Source organism: Oncorhynchus gorbuscha, linkage group LG08 (assembly GCF_021184085.1).
Source record: "Oncorhynchus gorbuscha isolate QuinsamMale2020 ecotype Even-year linkage group LG08, OgorEven_v1.0, whole genome shotgun sequence".
Taxonomy (NCBI): domain Eukaryota; kingdom Metazoa; phylum Chordata; class Actinopteri; order Salmoniformes; family Salmonidae; genus Oncorhynchus; species Oncorhynchus gorbuscha.
Genome location: NC_060180.1, coordinates 8,944,895 through 8,965,437, shown reverse-complemented (window position 1 = coordinate 8,965,437; position 20,543 = coordinate 8,944,895). Strand labels below are relative to the sequence as shown.

The 20,543-nt window shown below is 45.6% G+C and overlaps 1 protein-coding gene across 3 annotated transcripts in view; it reads right to left on the bottom strand.

Annotated features, from left to right (window-relative positions):
- The window catches only part of LOC124041166 (zinc transporter 6-like), an 83,460-nt gene that overhangs the window by 58,719 nt on the left and 4,198 nt on the right, over positions 1-20,543 (bottom strand). For 2 of the 3 annotated variants that reach the window (XM_046358413.1, XM_046358414.1), the window contains one exon: positions 15,151-15,235. In XM_046358413.1, the coding sequence (XP_046214369.1) occupies positions 15,151-15,235 (85 nt within the window). Of the gene's footprint in view, positions 1-14,083; positions 14,171-15,150; positions 15,236-20,543 lie in introns of those variants that run through there. The other variant, XM_046358415.1, reaches the window with a different exon arrangement.

Below are 20,543 nucleotides of genomic sequence, written 5' to 3'. Positions count from 1 at the left end.
CATCAGGGTGGATCTCAGTCTGTGACTGTGGAATGTCTCAGGAGTACCAAAGTGTCTTAATTTAACAACATCAAAACCAGATGTTGCCATTAGATTAGCTCATATTAGGTAGCTCGATAAAGATTACATAAGGTAATGAGGCCATTAGCTGTACTGAACATACTGTCCACGAACCACATTACCTAGTTCTAGCCTATAAACGAAATGTCTATGAAAAAAAGCAAACCTTGTGGAGCCATTATATACACTGCTCAAAAAAATAAAGGGAACACTTAAACAACACAATGTAACTCCAAGTCAATCACACTTCTGTGAAATCAAACTGTCCACTTAGGAAGCAACACTGATTGACAATAAATGTCACATGCTGTTGTGCAAATGGAATAGACAACAAGTGGAAATGATAGGCAATTAGCAAGACACCCCCAATAAAGGAGTGGTTCTGCAGGTGGTGACCACAGACCACTTCTCAGTTCCTATGCTTCCTGGCTGATGTTTTGGTCACTTTTGAATGCTGGCGGTGCTTTCACTCTAGTGGTAGCATGAGACGGAGTCTACAACCCACACACGTGGCTCAGGTAGTGCAGCTCATCCAGGATGGCACATCAATGCGAGCTGTGGCAAGAAGGTTTGCTGTGTCTGTCAGCGTAGTGTCCAGAGCATGGAGGCGCTACCAGGAGACAGGCCAGTACATCAGGAGATGTGGAGGAGGCCAACAACCCAGCAGCAGGACCGCAACCTCCGCCTTTGTGCAAGGAGGAGCAGGAGGAGCACTGCCAGAGCCCTGCAAAATGACCTCCATCAGGCCACAAATGTGCATGTGTCTGCTCAAACGGTCAGAAACAGACTCCATGAGGGTGGTATGAGGGCCCGACGTCCACAGGTGGGGGTTGTGCTTACAGCCCAACACCGTGCAGGACGTTTGGCATTTGCCAGAGAACACCAAGATTGGCAAATTCGCCACTGGCGAATGAAAGCAGATGAAAGCAGGTTCACACTGAGCACGTGACAGAGTTTGGAGACGCAGTGGAGAACGTTCTGCTGCCTGCAACATTCTCCAGCATGACCGGTTTTCCTGTGGGTCAGTCATGGTGTGGGGTGGCATTTTTGGGGGGCCGCACAGCCCTCCCTGTGCTCGCCAGAGGTATCCTAACTGCCATTAGGTACCGAGATGAGATCCTCATGTTATGCAGGTGAATGAGGACCCAAAAGCGACTTGGCGAAAACAGAGTCTTTAATCCAGTAAAGTAAATATTCAATACTCCTAGACAATTCGGAGCGGTAAATAAAGCAAAAAGAACAATTCCACTCGTAATGACGAGAACAGACTGGAGACTCGATCATGAACTGCAGGTTGCCTCGGTAAGGCACTTGACCGTAGCAGACTCAGACACCTGCTCACCACGCAGCATCTGAGGGAAACACGACACGACAGGGCGATACAAAGACACAGCACGGTGAACAATATACGAGGATCCGACAGGACAGAAACGGAAAACAAGGGGAGAAATAGGGACTCTAATCAGGGGAAAAGATAGGGAACAGGTGTGGGGAGACTAAATGATTGATTAGGGGAATAGGAACAGCTGGGAGCAGGAACGGAACGATAGAGAGAAGAGAGAGAGAGAGGGAGAGAGAAAAAGGGGAACGAACCTAAAAAGACCAGCAGGGGGAAAACGAACAGAAGGAAAAGCAAAAATGACAAGACAATATAAGACAAAACATGACAGTACCCCCCCACTCACCGAGCGCCTCCTGGCGCACTCGAGGAGGAATCCTGGCGGCAACGGAGGAAATCATCAATCAGTGAACGGTCCAGCACGTCCCGAGACGGAACCCAACTCCTCTCCTCAGGACCGTAACCCTCCCAATCCACTAAGTATTGGTGACCCCGTCCCCGAGAACGCATGTCCATGATCCTACGTACCTTGTAAATAGGTGCGCGCTCGACAAGGACGGGAGGGGGAGGGAAGACGAACGGGGGTGCGAAGAAAGGGCTTGACACAGGAGACATGGAAGACAGGATGGACGCGACGAAGATGTCGCGGAAGAAGCAGTCGCACAGCGACAGGATTGACGACCTGGAAGACACGGAACGGACCAATGAACCGCGGAGTCAACTTACGAGAGGCTGTCGTAAGAGGAAGGTTGCGAGTGGAAAGCCACACTCTCTGGCCGCAACAATACCTAGGACTCTTAATCCTACGTTTATTGGCGGCTCTCACAGTCTGTGCCCTGTAACGGCAAAGTGCAGACCTCACCCTCCTCCAGGTGCACTCACAACGTTGGACAAACGCTTGAGCGGAGGGAACGCTGGACTCGGCAAGCTGGGATGAGAACAGAGGAGGCTGGTAACCCAGACTACTCTGAAACGGAGATAACCCGGTAGCAGACGAAGGAAGCGAGTTGTGAGCGTATTCTGCCCAGGGGAGCTGTTCTGCCCAAGACGCAGGGTTTCTGAAAGAAAGGCTGCGTAGTATGCGACCAATCGTCTGATTGGCCCTCTCTGCTTGACCGTTAGACTGGGGATGAAACCCGGAAGAGAGACTGACGGACGCACCAATCAAACGACAGAACTCCCTCCAAAACTGTGACGTGAATTGCGGACCTCTGTCTGAAACGGCGTCTAACGGGAGGCCATGAATTCTGAACACATTCTCGATGATGATTTGTGCCGTCTCCTTAGCGGAAGGAAGTTTAGCGAGGGGAATGAAATGTGCCGCCTTAGAGAACCTATCGACAACCGTAAGAATCACAGTCTTCCCCGCAGACAAAGGCAGACCGGTAATGAAGTCTAGGGCGATGTGAGACCATGGTCGAGAAGGAATGGGGAGCGGTCTGAGACGACCGGCAGGAGGAGAGTTACCGGACTTAGTCTGCGCGCAGTCCGAACAAGCAGCCACGAAACGGCGCGTGTCGCGCTCCTGAGTCGGCCACCAAAAGCGCTGGCGAATAGAAGCAAGAGTGCCTCGAACACCGGGATGACCAGCTAACTTGGCAGAGTGAGCCCACTGAAGAACAGCCAGACGAGTGGAAACAGGAACGAAAAGAAGGTTACTAGGACAAGCGCGCGCGGCGACGCAGTGTGCGTGAGTGCTTGCTTAACCTGTCTTTCAATTCCCCAGACTGTCAACCCGACCATAAGGAAGAATCCCCCTCGGGATCAGTAGAAGCCACAGAAGAACTAAAAAGACGGGATAAGGCATCAGGCTTGGTGTTCTTGCTACCCGGACGGTAAGAAATCACAAACTCGAAACGAGCGAAAAACAACGCCCAACGAGCTTGACGAGCATTAAGTCGTTTGGCAGAACGGATGTACTCAAGGTTCTTATGGTCTGTCCAAACGACAAAAGGAACGGTCGCCCCCTCCAACCACTGTCGCCATTCGCCTAGGGCTAAGCGGATGGCGAGCAGTTCGCGGTTACCCACATCATAGTTGCGTTCAGATGGCGACAGGCGATGAGAAAAATAAGCGCAAGGATGAACCTTATCGTCAGACTGGAAGCGCTGGGATAGAATGGCTCCCACGCCTACCTCTGAAGCGTCAACCTCGACAATGAATTGTCTAGTGACGTCAGGAGTAACGAGGATAGGAGCGGACGTAAAACGTTCTTTTAGAAGATCAAAAGCTCCTGGGCGGAACCGGACCACTTAAAACACGTCTTGACAGAAGTAAGAGCTGTGAGAGGGGCAGCAACTTGACCGAAATTACGAATGAAACGCCGATAGAAATTAGCGAAACCTAGAAAGCGCTGCAACTCGACACGTGACCTTGGAACGGGCCAATCACTGACAGCTTGGACCTTAGCGGAATCCATCTGAATGCCTTCAGCGGAAATAACGGAACCGAGAAAAGTAACGGAGGAGACATGAAAAGAGCACTTCTCAGCCTTCACGTAGAGACAATTCTCTAAAAGGCGCTGGAGAACACGTCAAACGTGCTGAACATGAATCTCGAGTGACGGTGAAAAAATCAGGATATCGTCAAGATAGACAAAAACAAAGATGTTCAGCATGTCTCTCAGAACATCATTAACTAATGCCTGAAAAACAGCTGGCGCATTGGCGAGACCAAACGGCAGAACCCGGTACTCAAAATGCCCTAACGGAGTGTTAACGCCGTTTTCCACTCGTCCCCCTCTCTGATGCGCACGAGATGGTAAGCGTTACGAAGGTCCAACTTAGTAAAGCACCTGGCTCCCTGCAGAATCTCGAAGGCTGATGACATAAGGGGAAGCGGATAACGATTCTTAACCGTTATGTCATTCAGCCCTCGATAATCCACGCAGGGGCGCAGAGTACCGTCCTTTTTCTTAACAAAAAAAAACCCCGCCCCGGCCGGAGAGGAAGAAGGCACTATGGTACCGGCGTCAAGAGACACAGACAAATAATCCTAGAGAGTATAGTCTACCCCGAGGAGGAGTGGTCCCCGGAAGGAGATCAATACTACAATCATACGACCGGTGAGGAGGAAGGGAGTTGGCTCGGGACCGACTGAAGACCGTGCACAGATCATGATATTCCTCCGGCACTCCTGTCAAATCGCCAGGTTCCTCCTGAGAAGTGGGGACAGAAGAAACGGGAGGGATGGCAGACATTAAACACTTCACATGACAAGAAACGTTCCAGGATAGGATAGAATTACTAGACCAATTAATAGAAGGATTATGACATACTAGCCAGGGATGACCCAAAACAACAGGTGTAAAAGGTGAACGAAAAATCAAAAAAGAAATAGTCTCACTGTGGTTACCAGATACTGTGAGGGTTAAAGGTAGTGTCTCAAATCTGATACTGGGAAGATGACTACCATCTAAGGCGAACATGGGCGTAGGCTTGTCTAACTCTCTGAAAGGAATGTCATGTTTCCGAGCCCATGCTTCGTCCATGAAACAACCCTCAGCCCCAGAGTCTATCAAGGCACTGCATGTAGCACCCGAACCGGTCCAGCGTAGATGGACCGACAAAGTAGTACAGGATCTAGATGGAGAGACCTGAGTAGTAGCGCTCACCAGTAGCCCTCCGCTTACTGATGAGCTCTGGCTTTTACTGGACATGAATTGACAAAATGTCCAGCAAGTCCGCAAGAGGCACAGGCGGTTGGTGATCCTCCGTTCCCTCTCCTTAGTCGAGATGCGAATACCTCCCAGCTGCATGGGCTCAGTCTCTGAGCCAGAGGAGGGAGATGGTTGCGATGCGGAGCAGGGAAACACCGTTGACGCGAGCTCTCTTCCACGAGCCTGGTGACGAAGATCTACCCGTCGTTCTATGCGGATGGCGAGAGCAATCAAAGAGTCCACACTTGAAGGAACCTCCGGGAGAGAATCTCATCTTTAACCACTGCGTGGAGTCCCTCCAGAAAACGAGCGAGCAGCGCCGGCTCGTTCCAGTCACTAGAGGCAGCAAGAGTGCGAAACTCAATAGAGTAATCCGTTATGGATCGATCACCTTGGCATAGGGAAGCCAGGGCCCTAGAAGCCTCCCTACCAAAAACTGAATGGTCAAAAACCCGAATCATCTCCTCTTTAAAGTTCTGGTAATTGTTAGAGCAATCAGCCCTTGCCTCCCAGATAGCTGTGCCCCACTCTCGAGCCCGGCCAGTAAGGAGTGAAATGACGTAAGCAACCCGAGCTCTCTCTCTAGAGTATGTGTTGGGTTGGAGAGAGAACACAATATCACACTGGGTGAGAAAGGAGCGGCACTCCGTGGGCTGCCCGGAGTAGCAAGGTGGGTTATTAACCCTAGGTTCCGGAGGCTCGGCAGACCAGGAAGTAACAGGTGGCACGAGACGAAGACTCTGGAACTGTCCAGAGAGGTCGGAAACCTGAGCGGCCAGGTTCTCCACGGCATGGCGAGCAGCAGACAATTCCTGCTCGTGTCTGCCGAGCATGGCTCCTTGGATCTCGACGGCAGTGTTACGAGCGTCTGTAGTCGCTGGGTCCATTCTTTGGGTCGGATCCTTCTGTTATGCAGGTGAATGAGGACCCAAAAGCGACTTGGCGAAAACAGAGTCTTTAATCCAGTAAAGTAAATATTCAATACTCCTAGACAATTCGGAGCGGTAAATAAAGCAAAAAGAACAATTCCACTCGTAATGACGAGAACAGACTGGAGACTCGATCATGAACTGCAGGTTGCCTCGGTAAGGCACTTGACCGTAGCAGACTCAGACACCTGCTCACCACGCAGCATCTGAGGGAAACACGACACGACAGGGCGATACAAAGACACAGCACGGTGAACAATATACGAGGATCCGACAGGACAGAAACGGAAAACAAGGGGAGAAATAGGGACTCTAATCAGGGGAAAAGATAGGGAACAGGTGTGGGGAGACTAAATGATTGATTAGGGGAATAGGAACAGCTGGGAGCAGGAACGGAACGATAGAGAGAAGAGAGAGAGAGAGGGAGAGAGAAAAAGGGGAACGAACCTAAAAAGACCAGCAGGGGGAAAACGAACAGAAGGAAAAGCAAAAATGACAAGACAATATAAGACAAAACATGACACCTCAGACCCCTTGTGAGACCATATGCTGGTGCGGTTGGCCCTGGGTTCCTCCTAATGCAAGACAATGCTAGACCTCATGTGGCTGGAGTGTGTCAGCAGTTCCTGCAAGAGGAAGGCATTGATGCTATGGACTGGCCCGCCCGTTCCCCAGACCTGAATCCAATTGAGCACATCTGGGACATCATGTCTTGCACCAACGCCACGTTGCACCACAGACTATCCAGGAGTTGGCGGATGCTTTAGTCCAGGTCTGGGAGGAGATCCCTCAGGAGACCATCTGCCACCTCATCAGGAGCATGCCCAGGCGTTGTAGGGAGGTCATACACGCACGTGGAGGACACACACACTACTGAGCCTCATTTTGACTTGTTTTAAGGACATTACATCAATTTTGAGTGTCACTCCAAATCCAGACCTCCATGGGTTGATAAATTTGATTTCCATTGATAATTTTTGTGTGATTTTGTTAGCACATGCAACTATGTAAAATAAAGTATTTAATAAGAATATTTCATTCATTCAGATCTAGGATGTGCTATTTTAGTGTTCCCTTAATTTTTTTGAGCAGTGTAGCTATAGATCAGTGTTCAGGGCTAGATTCTAAGTAAAGCAGATGTCACCATCTCTCAGGGGGAGTTTGGATATGCAAAAACACATTTCCAATCCACTTATGCGTATAATACACACTTGTACATGTGTGAAATAGAACAAATATAAGCACCCACCTAATATTTTTTTATGTGGTTGTATGGGGAATAAATTAAGTGAGTTTTATTATTGGCAAAGCTGAGAACTGTTTGGAACAGAAAGTGAATCTGAATGTATGACTGTTCCCTTTACTCACAGCCCTGTGGGACTCACCAGCTGTGCACTAGCGGGGAAGAACAGGAGGGGCCTGGGGACTAACTAACTCTCCCTTCACCAAATACAGACACACTGGAGCGCAGACACACACGTGCACACACAGACACAAACAAACAAAGATAAACAAACAAACACATGGACACACATGCTGCAAGGGCCTAGACAGGATAACCTCAAGTGCCACACACAATCTCTTCCCATCTCTGACAGTCACACTCTCTTATCCACAGAGACTTTTTGGGGGGAGGCATCTGCATACAGTTTTCCACCATGCCAATCTCCTGAGAGCCACATTGAGCGAGCCGCTCAGACTGGGGGGGTTGTCAGGACAGGGTAAACCCTTTCATTCAGCTCTCCCTCTCTCTCCGGGCAGGAGGAAGGATGAGAAGGGGATAAAGGAGGAGGGGGGGGGTGTTTATAAGCCTGCAGAACAGGCACTTGACCTCCTTTCGCTTGGCTTCCCCCAGCTGTAGAAATACGGTGGGAACACACAGTCCCAGAGTATAGTGCTTCTGAGAGAAGGCTGTCTGCTATGAAGGAGCAGAGCAGACAGACATCAGATGCACTAACACACACATAGAACAAACACAAAGATTAGTTGTGTGTGTGTGTGTGTGTGTGTGTGTGTGTGTGTGTGTGTGTGTGTGTGTGTGTGTGTGTGTGTGTGTGTGTGTGTGTGTGTGTGTGTGTGTGTGTGTGTGTGTGTGTGTGTGTGTGTGTGTGTGTGTGTGTGTGTGTGTGTGTGTGTTTCTCTCCAGAAACTAAACACACTGCACACTAAACTGTGAATTAAACAAATAAAAACAAGACTCTGAACCAAGGCCAGTCACTACTTTCCATAACACCATCAAGACAGAAAATAAATGTCCTGAATTTCCAGGAATCACAACAGAGCATTAAACATGCTTAAAAGTAACCCTTTCTAATCATCCAGTATAATCCCGCGTAACAATTCAGCAGAATAATTGCCATACTAAACAAACAGTATAAGAAGGGAATAAACCTGGAGGATCATGGGCCTTGAAAACAATAACCCAGTGCACACTGCAGTCAGTTTGTATTCGTCTGTAATGACCTACACAACCAACAATCCCAGGCAACTATTGATCCAGCTAAAAGAAGTGTTGACAAAAGAGGGATACGCATATCAAATTAAGGCATGGACATTTTTCAACAGCTTGAAACTTTATCTATTCTTCCGGTGCAAAATTTGATCCGGACCAGCTGACAACACCAAACATTCCTGTAGACTCATCTGTTTTATTCCGACAGCCTACGGAACAGCGCACCACTTTAGGATCAGTTATGCACACACACACACTAAATGCGCTTTGAGAAGGAGGTGAGGAGAGAGGATGCGAGGAATCAAGGAAATACAATTAAGAGTCATCCCTGGAAACGTCCCAACACCACCCCTGAAGGCACCATTATCAGATACTTTGTAGATAGGAAATTGTTATCGAATCAGAACATTTTCAGTTGAAGAAATGGCTGTGGTCACACGCACATCCATCAAAAAACGTGCGTGCTTGGCTAATGGTACATACATGAAAAGAACATAAAGGCCTGTACACTGTTTACTCCCAAATAATTACCACCTTTAATGATGTTTTGATCCAGAGGATCTTCGTCAGGTCCACAATATCTGCTAGCTATATAAATACATTTCTGGTTGCTATCCCTTAAAGGTACATATGGCTCTTCTTCCTGAAATTAGCAACAAATCTGTAAATTACAATCTATTATCTTTCCACCATTGTTCATAGCTATTAGCTACAGACAGGATAATGTACCTATATATCAGCGGAAGTAGCCTTCTTAAGAGATCCATTTTTCCTTTTTAGTATATTTATGAGAAACTGGAACAAAAAATGTGTTGCACTGCAATGTCTTCCTTTTGAATTTGAAAGGCTTCATGCTAATGACATCTTAGGGCGGCAGGTAGCCGAGCGGGTAGAGTGTTGGGCCAGTAAACTGAAAAGGTTACTCGTCCGAATCACCAAGCCGACAAGGTGAAAAATCTGCCGTAGACCCTTGAGCAAGGCACTTAACCCTAATTGCTGTTGATAATGGCTGACCCTGGCCGTAACCCCACTCTCCGAGGGTGTCTCAGGGGGAGTTGGGATATACAAAAAACACATTTCCAATTCACACATGAGTATAATACACACTTGAACATGTGTGAAATAGCACAAATGATAAGCACCCACCAAATTATTATTATTTTAGGATTTATGCTTCCCTTATACTCAAAATTAGGCCTAAAAAGTAAGTAGCCTTGCCCGAGCCAGAATGGCCCATCTCCTGTTGTTGTAGTCTGAGGCAGCTGGAGAGGGTGCTAGTCTATCACTATGCCTCAATGTATTCACATGCTAAGCCTAGTAATAGCCTGCAATGCCACTGTTAATTACATGTTCTCTCCCAAGTAGCGTTATGCATGCTTGTTTAACAACCGCTTAATGAAAATGCACTATAAATAGACCTGTCAGAGAGAAATGCAGCATGTAGTCCTTGTGTTTTGTTCAGTGTCACTGAATTGGAAACCCCCATAAATAGACAATGAGATTTAAGTGTAGTCACATTTTCTCTTAGTTAATCATTATCTCGCTCAACCACGAATGCTGCACTTGAACTTATGGGTCAGTGAAGATTTACCCGCAGGTTTGCGTCAAACTCTGTGGAGCTAACATTGATTCTATCCAATCTGCAAGGATGGATTAGGAGTAGTAGCCCTCCACTTTAGAGTTATGTAATGGAAAAACATCTCCTGCTCAAGTTTAGAATATGAGATCTCTTCAGGAAGCCGCTTTCTCACAAATGAGCAGCTAGGACCAGTCACAGGGATGAGGCTTGGTGCTGCTGATGGGGACTTCAGATTGTTCTCAGACCAGGCTCGCAGCTCTTCCTCCTCCTGTGTGACTATATGGCCGCTGACATGGCCAATTTCGGCCCAATTATGCAAACCCCACGTTCTATGGTTCCGTCCTGCATGCCGTTGGGACATTATCGTATCAAATTCAATTAGAGATTCTCTTTTGTTTTCACAATGTCATTCAGTTGATGATGCTCTACTGGAATGACTAGTCCACCATAGGCAGTACGGAGCATGTATGAAAAGCACACATCACCTATGCAACAGCAGTGTAGCGTTGCTTTGTTGTAACACTGGCATTGTTTACTATGAAGGGGGAGGGAGAGAGGAGGATGGTCTAATGAACCAGAAGCCAAATGCTCAGCCCAGCACATTAGGGTAAATATGCAATGACTGGAAAACCTTCAGAGATGTGGAAGAGATCTAATTTGCCACACAGAAACACTATAATAAAATCATCAGACCACTACACTACCGTTCCTCTCGGTCTGAGCACCAAACTCATAACACACAGCTAAAACAACATCCACAAGCTTGTACAGCGCCTATCACATACAGTATACAAACACATAACTGTGTTGTCCTGACACCACACAAACTAGTGTTGTCCTGACACCACAAAAAAACAACATACAGTGGGGCAAAAAAGTATTTAGTCAGCCACCAATTGTGCAAGATCTCCCACTTAAAAAGATGAGAGAGGCCTGTAATTTTCATCATAGGTACACTTCAACTATGACAGACAAAATTAGAAAAACAATCCAGAAAATCACATTGTAGGATTTTTAATGAATTTATTTGCAAATTATGGTGGAAAATAAGTATTTGGTCACCTACAAACAAGCAAGATTTCTGGCTCTCACAGACCTGTAACTTCTTCTTTAAGAGGCTCTTCTGTCCTCCACTCGTTACCTGTATTATTGGCACCTGTTTGAACTTGTTATCAGTATAAAAGACACCTGTCCACAACCTCAAACTGTCACACACCAAACTCCACTATGGCCAAGACCAAAGAGCTGTCAAAGGACACCAGAAACAAAATTGTAGACGTGCACCAGGCTGGGAAGACTGAATCTGCAATAGGTAAGCAGCTTGGTTTGAAGAAATCAACTGTGGGAGAAATTATTAGGAAATGGAAGACATACAAGACCACTGATAATCTCCCTCGATCTGGGGCTCCACGCAAGATCTCACCCCGTGGGGTCAAAATGATCACAAGAACGGTGAGCAAAAATCCCAGAACCACACGGGGGGACCTAGTGAATGACCTGCAGAGAGCTGGGACCAAAGTAAGAAAGCCTACCATCAGTAACACACTACGCCGCCAGGGACTCAAATCCTGCAGTGCCAGACGTGTCCCCCTGCTTAAGCCAGTACATGTCCAGGCCCGTCTGAAGTTTGCTAGAGAGCATTTGGATGATCCAGAAGAAGATTGGGAGAATGTCATACGGTCAGATGAAACCAAAATAGAACTTTTTGGTAAAAACTCAACTCGTCGTGTTTGGAGGACAAAGAATGCCGAGTTGCATCCAAAGAACACCATACCTACTGTGAAACATGGGGGTGGAAACATGATGCTTTGGGGCTGTTTTTCTGCAAAGGGACCAGGACGACTGATCCGTGTAAAGGAAACAATGAATGGAGCCATGTATCGTGAGATTTTGAGTGAAAACCTCCTTCCATCAGCAAGGGCATTGAAGATGAAACATGGCTGGCTGGGTCTTTCAGCATGACAATGATCCAAAACACACCGCCCGGGCAACGAAGGAGTGGCTTCATAAGAACCATTTCAAGGTCCTGGAGTGGCCGAGCCAGTCTCCAGATCTCAACCCCAAAGAAAATCTTTGGAAGGAGTAGAAAGTCCATGTTGCCCAGCAACAACCACAAAACATCACTGCTCTAGAGGAGATCTGCATGGAGGAATGGGCCAAAATACCAGCAGCAACCGTGTATGAAAACCTTGTGAAGACATACAGAAAATGTTTGACCTCTGTCATTGCCAACAAGGGGTATATAACAAAGTATCGAGATAAACTTTTGTTATTGACCAAATACTTATTTTCCACCATAATTTGCAAATAAATTCATTTAAAAAATCCTACAATGTGATTTTCTGGATTTTTCCCCTCATTTTGTCTGTCATAGTTGAAGTGTACCTATGATGAAAATTACAGGCCTCTCTCATCTTTTTAAGTGGGAGAACATGCACAATTGGTGGCTGACTAAATACTTTTTTTTGCCCCACTGTATACTAGTGCTGTCACAATATTATAATTTGGAGTTTGATAGTAGGTTTAGTATCACAATACTCAATACCAAAAAGATACCAGAGCAAACAAATACAGTTGGGAGAAGGACAGATTTTTAAATGATCTTTCCAGGTTTTTGCTTTTCAAAACCACACTTAATTAATAGAAAAAAAACTAGACTGGATGTTCTAAGTTCACAACAATGAACTCATTCAAGTCAATGATGACATAATGGGTGGACTAGCAGCCATGGATGCGGTAAAGAGGTCAATCGAACACACAATGGAATTACCATGGAAACGCGTGGGGAAAAGGACTGTGGGAGAAAGATTCAGAATCTCGTCATTGCCCCCCCAGCAAAATTAGCCTACATTGACATTCTACATTACCATTGAAATTATTGCATCACAATACTGGCAACCATTGCGAGTGTACCTGAGTTCAGTCAAATTGCCAGGGTAAGAGGTTCTGAACCTGTTCTATTCATTCTATTTCTATATGTGCTGCTGCATTGTGGTCACTCAGTCAGCGATTTTTCAACCAAAACATATATACATTTGTTTTACGGTCATGACGATTATCTTATTTTCATGGCGGTCTTCATCCATAACCGTCAGTTACACGGTTACACTGTAATTATGCCAGCCCTAATTTTACCACACAGGAGACCACTTTTGAGGTCTGTGAAAAATCTAAGACATTTTGATTGAGTGTAGTTGCACTTTAATTTAAGTGTGCATGCACTGTAAAGATGTATAGAGAGCATTACATGGAAATAACCCATTTTGCATGGAGATTACTTTCAAATGGCAGAAGCCTTCAATGGCAGTCAATTGGTTTGGGATTCCTATTGGTTGGGAGCGAGCAGCCAATTATCAGAGCATTTTCGTCTTCAATTGGTTTGCCAAGATTGTAAATGGCTTTAAGCAATATGACTGCCATCTAGTGGCCATAAATTAATGACAAGATTTGGTTCAAGACCCCAGCAAGGCAGGCGGCAGCGGCAAGTCACCCTTACACTTTTTTTTAACATAAGAAAATTGACTGCTTTAAAATGGAGAGAGCGTGGGCAGTGCCATTGAGCCTGTCACCAGGGCCATTATGGCACAGATACAACATTGCAATCTCAATGCACCAAGCACTGTTTGGTTAGCAGTGTTCCTGTAGCGCACATGTGAGTTTGCTAAACAAACGCCCACTGGATTTACAAAAATAATCATGATTCTGCCAGGTAAGCATAGGCTACTTTGTAGTTAACTTTAAATTGAAAAGGTTTTTGGTAAAGCCAAAAACAGCTAAACAAAGTGGTAGACATAGAAGCACCACACACACAGGGACATGCCAGTGCCGTTGCCTCTTCAGAAAATTCCAGGGAATACAAATCACTGACGCAGTCTGTTCATGTCTTATGGTAAACTTGGGCAAATTAATATGTGTTCTAATAAGTACAATAAATGATTTCCAAACATGTACTCACAGCAGTGTTTTAGAATATTGGACCATTGGCTTTCATACTTCTCAAATTCTCAGTGCAGCTCAAGCAATTTTTCCAACTGTCAACACATTCAAATGAATAGAGGAAACGTACCGGAGACACGTTGGTTGGGAATTGTGGGCAGGTGAACTTTCGGGCTGTGAGTCCCCCGCAGATGGTGGTCTCAGAGCCGTGTAGCTACAGTAAGTCATAATGCGACGCCAGACTATCGCGTCTGTGGACTTTGATTTACGCTTAACACATACTATTTGCTGCGGGACTGACATCCTACTTGTTTTATGATTGCATAACATTTTTTAAAATCCCTTTACTTGAATTAGTAATAATATCATATTGATGTTGACATGTAAGATTGGGGGCAGCTTATGAGATCTACACATTACCATCTCCATAAACAGATGGTAATCACATTACCATCTCCCTAAACACAAGGCTGATCTGTGCAGATATAGGCTGGAAAATGCCATTACAGCACAGAGGAAAGACTCTCTCTCGCCCTCAATGGCTTCAATATTAGCACAGCTTGGTTTCGGTGTGGATAAACACCATATAGGAAGTGTACCAACAGTTTCCTGTCCTGCGGATCCATTCTCCTCTGTCTCTGAGCAGAAGGGTCTAACTGCCTGGTGCTGCGGTTTATTTGTGCTGGCTATTGACGTCTGTGTCGCATTCCTCGGGCCGCTCAATATCTGAACGTCCTCCATTTCCTGTGTCTCTGACACACAACACTGGTGGAGGCTGCTTGTGTTGCCATGTTTTTCATTGCACAAATTTTCAGAGGGATTAATCATAAAAGGATTTCACACTGATTTCACCATCATCATCATCACAACAAGACTGCGACACCAGCAAAGATCTAATCTGCAATGTGTGGGTGGGGAGGTCGGATCATAGTAGATGAATTACTATTTCCCTCGGTCAAGAGGACTGTGACTAAATCTATAATATGGGATCTCTCGCTCTCTGGACATCATGAGTAGATCTAAGTAGTTATTAAAATGGTGTGAACTGCCATGGCCCTAGGTGAACAACTTTAGGGAGAACAGAATTACATCAGAGCAAAATATCAGAACAATGTCAGTACAGAGTGTTCTCACTGACGTCCTCTACTACGCCTGGCTGGCTGTGTGGAACACTATCACGTGATGAGGACTACTCACCCATACTGTTGGTGGAGCTGCACCACATTAGCAGACAACCAGTACAGAGGACATTCAGCATGCTGAACACCAGGATTCTCCATGACTGAAACACACAGAGCCTAACATTAAATAGAGCTTTCCAAACCAAATGAATTCCTTTAGATGTATAGGATTGATGGGAGTGGGATATTAACAGGTAACGCAAGTGGATGATAGGTTAGACACGGGCATAATATAACCTATAACTGTTAAAGAAATATACATTTTTAATCTACGCCGTAATTCAGTGAATGCTTTGTATCAGACAAACCATGTAAAAAATGGAAAGCAAAAATGTGAGGAGGACGGTACAAACTCGAGGCCATCCACTGCTGCTTGGCCTGTCACTTTGTGTTGGAGTCAGAGGCTGTCCTTGGAGTGCTGTGAAATCTACAATTACTGCGGTGCGCAGTGTTATGACAGGGCTAGGGCGTCTTGTGACAGCCGGAGCCAGGGACAGAGATAGGAGCTGAAGTGTGTGTGTGGGCCTGTTGTGGCGTCAGGGCCCTACAGAACGCTGTGACCGTGTGTGTGTGCAAACATAGCGACAGTATGCTGCACAACACATCCCAACCACACACTAACAGACACACACGAAAAACACATGAGATGACACACTGACACCCTCTGGGTGATGGCGGTATTGCAGGTAAACATGTCAGCACATCATTTTCCTGAGGGTTGTACTGAAGACATCACATATCGAAGTTAAATTTGACATTGGAGTGACACTCGCAAACACCCTTAGGAAATTCAGCCTCCCTGAGTCACAGACTATAGTTGCTGATATATCATCTATAAATAACGTGTCGACCTAAAGTACTGCATCATCAGCTTGCGACAAACATTATACTGCATCATCAGCCTGAGCATGCGCCACGCAACGTGCATGCATTATAAGCCTGAGTTATCCATGGCTGATGTGTGGCTCAGTTGGTTAAGCATGGCGCTTGCAATGCTGGGATTGTGTTTTTGATTCCCGGGGCCACCCATGCGTAAAATGTATGCACGCCATAACTATGTCCCTTTTGATAAAAGTCTGCTAAATGGCTTATTATTATATTATTAAGGACACATGCCAAGTGACTGTTAAGCTCCATAGTGATGGAAGTTAGACTGACTGCATCTTCTCTGTGTGACTAGTAGTTTCACTGTTATGCCTTTAATCCAGCAGAGTATAGGCCTACTCCACAGCACAGGGGGAGAGGACCCACTGTATTTTAATGCCAGGTCAACAGCAGAATCATTCTAGAAGACTCCTGTTAGTAAGTGCAAGGACGGAGCAGTGTCCAGCCACAGTGAGCCTCAAGTATCACACAATCACACCCTTATCAAGAAAGACAACCGTCCCCACTTTCTCCACTAAAAGTATCAAGTCTAGACCTCTTTCATTTCAGAAAACTTAGTCTCTTCTCCATGCATGTGAAGTGAACTAAGATGACTACCTCAATCAGTCTCTGTTCCTATAAAACCAAACCCAGTGCCTCTTCCATACAGCTTTAAGGGAGTGTAGTCAGAAGTCACACCACAGCACACTCTCTCCCTAGTCCCTACTCTTGTAGATGAGGGCCTTTACCTCTGACAGATGGGCCGCTTGGAGCCAAAAGCAGCTTATCCCCGACAGTGAAACCCAGAGGCTAGCCATCCCATTGGTCCTTCGGTAGAGGCATGCAGAGCTACACTAGCAGAGCTAGCTAGTACACAGGCAGATGGAACACATACAGATAATTCCTAAAGAGGGGATTGAACCCCCATGTACCCTCGCTGTGCACAGTGCACAGTCAGTGGAGAGCAGGCTATCAGTCAAGAGCCTTAATGTGTCCCTGTGGACAGAAGCCTTACAGTCCGGTCTTTATACCATCCAATATCCCATGTGTAACGGAGATAAGAACATGCCGTAAGCTCACTGCACAGCTTAAAATGTTGCCAATGGTGCAATCTAAATAGGATCTTTTTCTATAGCTCAACTGGTTCGTACGTTGTCAAGGATGTCAGTCACGTATGTGTTAGAGCGGCAGAGGAACCCGGGTTTGAGCCGTGGTACGGACAGTTTACCCCAAGTTGTACTCAGGGAGGAAGCTAATACTACTAAGCTAGCAGTGATGTCGGTTTCACATGCAGCCCTGATCCTTTGATACTAGCCTATAGTGGGGTCCGGAATTATATTGTATGCTACAATATCCAGTCAGTCTTCCTGACTCATAAACATTTTGTTTTTATTATTTTATACTAAGACAATTGCTCAGAAAAAGAGAATGTTTCCATATCCATCCTCCATGAAGACCTTATTTTAAAGTCCTAAGTGTTTTAAGGCATAACATGCCCCCACATGACTTCACTGTCAAGGTCACATATACTCTTACAGCTTGGCTTGTATAACAGCATTGCACTTTGCAGAGCCTTTTGCCTGTTTCTCTGCCAGGTACCCTAAAGCGAATCAAAAGCCTTCCAGGAAAATATACCAAGGATATTTTGGATACAACCTACATTTAAAAAAAAGTTATGTTTACATGTCAAATATGTTGCACATAGCCACTTCTTTGTCTTTGTGCAAGTGATGATGATGCTTCAAAGGCTTGACAAAACAGGGGCAAACCAAAGTAGACCTGTAGGGGAGAGAGGGGTATGTTGAGCCAAAGGGGGATGATGAGCCACCCGTGTTTCTAGGAAACTATATACAAAATTAATCATTTGACCAAATCTTTGGGAAGAGGTAATTTCATGGAGTCTGTAAACGAAGAAACCACATGGAAAAAGTGGTACGGAACTTAAGTCCAAAAACAGGTCAAATTAATTTATTGCATTGAGGTTTCATGATGCTTGTATCTACATAAAAGTAGATACTTTTAACATTGTTCAATACATTAGTTGGGTTCTCTATAAGCTTCAATATGAGGTCTTAAACATACACTACATGAACAAAAGTATGTGGAGACCAGCTCGTCGAACATCTCATTCAAAAATCATGGGCATTAATATGGAGTTGGTCCCCCCCTTTGCTGCTATAAAAGCCTCCACTCTTCTGGGAAGGCTTTCCACTAGATGTTGGAACATTGCTGCGGGGGACTTGCTTCCATTTAGCCACAAGAGCATTAGTGAGGTCGGCACTGATGTGGGGCAAATAGGCCTGGCTCGCAGTCGGCGTTCCAATTTTTCCCAAAAGTGCTCGATAGGGTTGAGGTCAGGATTCTGTGCAGGCCAGTCAAGTTCTTCCACAACGATCTCAACAAACCATTTCTGTATGGACCTCGCTTTGTGTATGGGGGCATTGTCATGCTGAAACAGGAAAGGGCCTTCCCCAAACTGTTGCCACAAAGTTGGAAGCACAGAATCATCTAGAATGTCATTGTATGCTGTAGCGTTAAGATATCCCTTCATTGGAGGAGCCTAAACCATGAAAAACAGTCCCAGGCCATTACTCCTCCTCCACCAAACTATACAATTGGCATTATGCATTCAGGTAGCAGACATCTTTCTCCTGGCATCCGCCATACCCAGATTTGTTTGTCAGTGTCAGAAGGTGAAGAGTGATTCATCACTCCAGAGAACGCGTTTCCACTGCTCCAGAGTCCAATAGAAACACCACTCTTGCCGACGCTTGGCATTGCACATGGTGATCTTAGGCTTGTGTGCGGCTGCTCGACCATAAAACCCATTTGCTCGACCATGGAAACCCGCTTCATGAAGCTCCCGCCGAACAGTAAAATGTGCTGACGTTGCTTCCAGAGGTAGTTTTGAATTCAGTAGCGAGTGTTCCATTCGAGGACAAGCCATTTTTACCCACTTCAGCACTTAGTTGTCCCGTTCTGAGAGCTTGTGTGGCCTACCACCTCGCGGCTGAGCCATTGTTGCTCCTAGACGTTCCACTTCACAATAACAGCACTTGCTGTTGACCGGGGCAGCTCTAGCAGGGCAAAAATGTAATATACTGACTTGTTGGAAAGTTGGCATCCTATGATGTTCCCACGTTGAAAGTCACTGAGCTCTTCAGTATGGCCATTCAACTGACAATGTTTGTCAATTGAGATTGCATGGCTGTGTGCTTGATTTTATATACCGAATTTGAAGAGCGGGTGTAACGGAGTTTGGTTTGTAGGCCTCCTTGCTCGCACACGCTTTTTCATTTCTGCCCACAAATTTTCTATAGGGTTGAGGTCAGTGCTTTGTGATGGCCATTCCAATGCCTTGACTTTGTTGTCCTTAAGCCATTTTGCCACAACTTTGGAAGTATGCTTGGGGTCATTCATTGTCCATTTGGAAGACCCATTTGCGACCAAGATTTAACTTCCTGACTGATGTCTTGAGATGTTGCTTCAATATATCCACATAATTTTCCTCCCCCATGATGCCATCTATTTGTAAAGTACATCAGTACCTCCTGCAGCAAAGCACCCCCAAAAGATGCTGCCACCCTGTGCTTCATGGTGTTCTTCGGCTTGCAAGCCTCCCTCTTTTTCTCTCAACCATTCCGATGGTCTTTATGGCCAAATAGTTCTATTTTTGTTTCATCAGACCAGAGGTCATTTATCCAAAAGTATGATCTTTGTCCCCATGTGCAGTTGCAAACCGTAGTCTTTCTTTTAATGGCCTGTTTTGGAGCAGTGGCTTCTTCCTTGCTGAGCGGCCTTTCAGGTTATGTTGATACAGGACTTGTTTTACTGTGGATATAGATAGTTTTGTACCCGTTTCCTCCAGCATCTTCACAAGGTCCTTTGCCATTGTTCTGGGATTTATTTGTACTTTTCGCACCAAAGTACATTCATCTCTAGGAGACAGAACGCGTCTCCTTCCTGAGCGATGTGACGGCTGCGTGGTCCCATGGTGTTTATACTTGTGTACTATTGTTTGTACAGATGAATGTGGTACCTTCAGGCATTTGGAAATTGCCCCCAAGGATGAACCAGACTTGTGGAGGTCTACAATTACTTTTCTGAGGTCTTGACTGATTTCTTTTGATTTTCCCATGATGTCAAGCAAAGAGGAACTGAGCTTGAAGGTAGGCCTTGAAATACATCCACAGGTACACCTCCAATTGACTCAAATGATGTCAATTAGCCTATCAGAAGCTTCTAAAGCCATGACATAATTTTCTGGAATTTTCCAAGCTGTTTAAAGGCACAGTCAACTTAGTGTTTGTAAACTTCTGACCCACTGGAAATGTGATCCAATGAATTATAAGTGAAATAATCCTTCTGTAAACAATTGTTGGAAAAAAAACTTGTGTCATGCACAAAATAGATGTCCTAACTGACTTGCCAAAACTATAATTTGTTTACAAGAAATTTGTGGAGTGGTTGAAAAACAAGTTTTAATGACGCCAACCTAAGTGTAAGTAAACTTCAACTGTATTTGTGTAGCATGAAAGTGCAACC